This window comes from Triticum urartu, chromosome 7A (genome assembly GCF_056163025.1).
Source record: "Triticum urartu cultivar PI428250 chromosome 7A, HENAU_Tu73, whole genome shotgun sequence".
NCBI classification, from domain to species: domain Eukaryota; kingdom Viridiplantae; phylum Streptophyta; class Magnoliopsida; order Poales; family Poaceae; genus Triticum; species Triticum urartu.
Window position 1 is genome coordinate 578,546,687 of NC_141879.1, and position 4,974 is coordinate 578,551,660.

The following is a 4,974-nucleotide window of genomic DNA, read 5'->3' on the forward strand; positions in this document are numbered from 1 at the left end:
TTATATGTACGCGCATACACTCATCCTACCCTCTATGAGCACCAAGACACTGAGCCGACATATCATCTTGAGATTTTCACTGAACACGCACGCCGAAAATCCTAAAATAATTTCAGAATAAATGCGAGCATCAGGACTTGAACCCTGGTGGGCTAGGAATACCACAGTTCACTTAACCATCCAACCACGCTTTTTTTGCTTTCACGAGATGCACATGTTGGCTTCTTGTGGAGGCACAGGTTTGTCTTTGCAATAGGCATCATTGTTTGTGCCTCTCAGAAGAGGAAAAGCCATATTTTTTCCACGAAGGTACATATTTGCTTCTCGTGGAGGCAACAATTTGCTTTTGCGAGAAACACAGTTGTACCTCTCGAAAAGTGAAAAATATAAAAAATGTGTTTCTGGCTATAGTTTTTTCTATCGTTTTCCCCTGAGTTTTTTCATGAAAAAAAGTTCGTTCAAACCTGTTAACAGATCTAGTTTCGAAGATCTCAACACGAAGAATTCAACAGTAAAAATGGTTCATAATTTGGATGCACAATTTAAAGATAAAATAATTTGAAAAACAAAATATGAGAAAAAGAAAAAACTCCCATGTTGTCACTTGTCAGCCCCTAAGAAGATGAGAGTGACCTTTGCATATTTCACGCTCCCATCCTTCGCACTAAGCATCAGAATATTTTTTGTGATGTCAATTTTTTTAATGTTGTAAAAAAGCATCAGATTTTTTTGTTTTGTTTTTGAGTTTTATAAACGTCACCTCTTCGTCCGAGGGCCGTTGCAGGGCCGAATCCTCATCACACGACAACGGCGCATTTGTTCTTGGGCCAATATGGTGAGCAGGGTGGCCGGGCAATGCTCCCGTTCCGGTTTCCAAAAGCCCGGCCCTCGGATCGCCAAACCGCAGCACGTGGCACGTGTGCACGAGTACATTGCGTTAACCGTATGTACCCCACGGCGTGTGCCTGACACGTAGGGCCGAGCGCGGAAACCCTAGATCCAGAGACGCGGACAAGACACACACCGCCTCATCTCTCGAGTCTCGGGGAGTTGTGCCCGTGGCCACCGCCGGCCACCCACCTCGCAAGTCGGCCCTCGCCGGGACTCCGCCGTACTCTCCTGAGGTTGGTGCCCGCCGGCCACCGCGGCCTCCGCTACCGGGAACCCGCCGGACCGCCGCCCTCGCCCACGCCCTCGCTCCCAGACCTGCCGGAGCCCCACCACCGCAAGCCGTTTCCTGGTAATTATGCCTGGATTGGTCACCAGTTTCTTTTATTGGTACTGTATATGCTTGTAATTGCCACGACTAATGCAAAAATCAGGTGAAATTAAGCGAGCACTGAAAGCAAACCGCATAGAACACTGTCGTTTTTACAATTTGTTAGCATCCCTGGTTCAGCCTTGACTTAGTGATCTGCAGTGAACTCTGATTTGCTCTGCTCTCAATTCGAATATATTATGCCCTGTACTTGCACATGAGTGAAAAACTGGACTAGTGTGCTTAAACCTTATGTGTACAGCCCTTGCTTCCAGACCACACACCAATTTGGTCATACTTCACGTCAGATCAGTTAAGTCGCCTGTTCTGTCTTTCGCAACAGGGAAAAGAACAGAGAATCACCCTTACCTAATTCTAGTTGATTGAGTTACCATTTACACACTCGTAACATTCCTTGCATGAAATTTCGTGTAGAAAATGCAATGGCCTAATTTTTGAAAGCTTCGAGGTAAGTTGTTTTTTTTGGAAAATTTCCTTATTGTAGAAAATGCTCAAACAACCAACTGAGCAACTACTACTCAAAGTTGCCTTGCTGGCTAAAGCTCTGTTCTACTTCTTATACAGTTGCCTAATTTTTGTGTTCATCTCATCTTGCTAGGAAACAGCCGCTTATGGGGACGGGACAAATTGTGGCTGTTCTTCAAATAGGTGGCGAATTCACCACAGATGCTGATGGGCTTATGTCCTATTCTGGTGGAGAGGCACATGCAATGCTTGTAAAAAGTGACTGGACTTTCAGTGCATTTAAGCATGAGATATCTTCAACGCTTAATAATCTCAAAGTCGACCAGTTCTTGTTCAAGTATTTCCTCCCAAAGAATAATAGAACCTTGATTTCTATTTCCAATGACAAGGACCTACATCGCATGGTTGAGTTCCATGCAGAGTCGGAGACGACATACATTTATGTCATAAAGAAGGTCGACAACAGGTATCTTTCTGAACATCAATTGTTTTTCCACTTGCATTGCCAAAATGACAAATGAAATATTTACAGTGCACAGAGCGTTGTTGCTGACTCGGCCACTCCTACAAATGCAATTGCTGTTGTCCCAACAACTCCGGATGGGTCTAAGAGACAAAAGGTGTGCGCAGAGTGGAAGGATGTGATCACTGGAGTCGGCCAAGTATTTGAAAGTCCTAAGGATTTCCGGGATGCCTTGCATAAGTATGCCATTGCACATAAGTTCCACTACAGATTTATCAAGAATGACTCAACTCGTGTTACTGCAGAATGTACTGGTGAAGATTGCCCATGGCGTATACATGCTTCCAAGTCTCCTGCCAACATAAATTTCATGATCAAGAAAATGTCTGAAACACACACCTGTGAATCTGAAACTGTGAAAAGTCATCGTTTGGCGTCACAGCGATGGGTTGCTAGTGTTATAAAGGAAAAGTTACGTGATAGCCCACACTACAGGCCAAGAGACATTGCAAATGATCTCCAACAGGAGTATGGACTGTGCCTAAATTACTCGCAGGCTTGGCGTGGAAGGTCAATTGCTCAGAGAGAACTTTATAGCGCACATGATGAGGCATGCATCCAGCTACCATTGTTTTGTGAAAGGATTAAGGAAACAAACCCTGGAAGTGTGGCAACAGTAGTGACTATGGAAGATTCAAAATTCTGTTTCTTTGTCGCCTTCCATGCATCGCTTTATGGGTTTGAGCATGGGTGCAGACCACTCCTTTTCCTTGATGCAGTATCTGCAAAACCGAATAAACAATGGAAGTTACTGACTGCTACTTCAGTTGATGGGGAAGGCGATGTGTTCCCAGTTGCATTCACTGTAGTGGACAAGGAGAGCCGTGAAAATTGGCATTGGTTTCTTGAGCAACTAAAATATTCACTGTCGGCATCTCATGACATAACATTCATATCTAATGGAGAAAATGGATTATGGGATGAAGTATCATTGGTTTTCCCTGACAGTCATCATGGATATTGCATGGACTTTCTTATTGAAGCATTTAAGAGGCAATTGGATGATGCGTGGACTGAAGAAGTAAGAGATGCTATGGTTGAGCTTCTTAAGAGGGCCATATTTTCATGCACAATTGATGAGTTCAATCAGTATATGGAGCAAATTAAAAGTGAATCTGATAAGCTTGCTGAATGGCTTTTGGAGATCAAACCTGAGCGGTGGTCAGATGCCCTTTTCATGGGGTCGCGGTATGGTCAGTATTCATGTAATATTTCCAACACTGTTGTTGACTGGATCCCCACAAGATATGAGCTTCCAGTTGTGCAGTTGGTTGACACAATAAGATGCAAGCTCATGGAGATGATGTACACACGCAGAGAGTCTTGTAATGAATGGCCTGACGGATTAACGCCTGTAGCTAACCAGAAATTGCAGGAAGAAGTTAGCAAAGCTCACTCACTCAATGTTATGCCCACAGAAAATGATGGGGATGGTAATTTATTCAAGGTATGCGATGACTCAGTTAATGTTGTCAACATTGAGACGTATGACTGCACCTGCCGAAAGTGGAATGTTTCTGGGTTGCCATGCATGCATGCAATTGCAGTATTTGAGCGCACTGGGAGGTATGCGTATGACTTCTGTGTGGAGTATTTCACGACGAAAAGCTACCGCTCGACCTATTCAATGTCCATAAATCCGATACCTGATGTTACCTTAACGGACAATTCTCAGAGTCTAGCGACATTACCATTCCCAATTCAAACTCGTCGACGTGTTGGCAGGCCGAAAGAGAAGCCAGCTGATCCGCGCATCACAATTAAAAGGGCAGTGCGCTGCAGCAGATGTAAAGGCTATGGTCACAACAAAGCAACTTGCAAAATTCCTATCAGCGGCGAAGCCTTGCCCGCCTTGCCACCAGCTGAGCTCTCCGATGTACACAATAAGGTGGAGAGTTGCTCTTGATGTTCCCTGTAAGCAAATGCTGCTATTTCTTTCTTTGGGAACCTGCGGCATGGTAGTTGATTCTAGCTCCAAGTTGCTCTGTATTATTCACTGTTTTGCTTAGGCTAGCGACATTTGTTTGGTAAATTAAACATTGTGATGTGAACCATTAGAGAAACAGGGGAAATTCTGCCATGTTCCGATGCCCAGTCTATTGTTGTTGTATTTACCTTCCTCCTGCCGTGCGCCTGTCTTACCATTTCAAATAAGGCAAGAAATGCGCCATAACTCTGTGCGCCTCTCTTACCATTTCAAATAAGGCAAGAAATGCGCCATAACTCATAACCTCAGGTTGTGTTTTCAGAGCATTTGAATTGCAGTTCATAATGCTCGCGCATTTTACCTGTCATTATGCCTGAAGCATATTTCTTGTTTCTTGTGCACATGGGCCATATTTACCACGAGATATGGTAGTCTATTTGCTATCTTTATGTATTTTAGCTGCTACTGTAGATGAGATGTACTCTGGGGATAATTACTTTGCTGCTTGTAAGCAGAAGAGCCTTCATTGCAGCCTCTGAACTGACGGTGATCCTTCTGTCGGAGATTTTGGTCATCGTTTGTCATGATGTTGGCCCTTTTGATAATTCTGTAGACTTATAAGTAACTCATCTCATGCTGAATGGGTTTTCGCAAAACACCTCACCAGTCACCATAAGTTTGCCTCTTGGGTTTTTTTGCGCGCAAAAAGCGCTATAACCTGGATTCGGGGCATCACAGTCAAAGGGGACCAGTACTTCTCTCTTGTGTAGTTGTATCGTG

At 44.1% G+C, this 4,974-nt stretch overlaps 1 protein-coding gene across 2 annotated transcripts; it reads left to right on the plus strand.

Annotated features, from left to right (window-relative positions):
- Nucleotides 1-971: 971 nt before the first annotated feature.
- On the plus strand, nt 972-4,361 carry LOC125518952 (uncharacterized). Of its 2 annotated transcripts, none has more exons than XM_048683834.2 (3): nt 972-1,240; nt 1,878-2,210; nt 2,277-4,361. In XM_048683834.2, exons 2-3 carry the CDS (start codon nt 1,891-1,893, stop codon nt 4,171-4,173), a joined length of 2,217 nt encoding a protein of 738 aa, XP_048539791.1. In that variant the 5' UTR covers nt 972-1,240; nt 1,878-1,890; the 3' UTR covers nt 4,174-4,361. The 2 variants fall into 2 exon arrangements, with proteins under 2 accessions (XP_048539791.1, XP_087391140.1); XM_087535014.1 differs by having other exon boundaries at nt 1,885-2,210.
- Nucleotides 4,362-4,974: the final 613 nt, after the last annotated feature.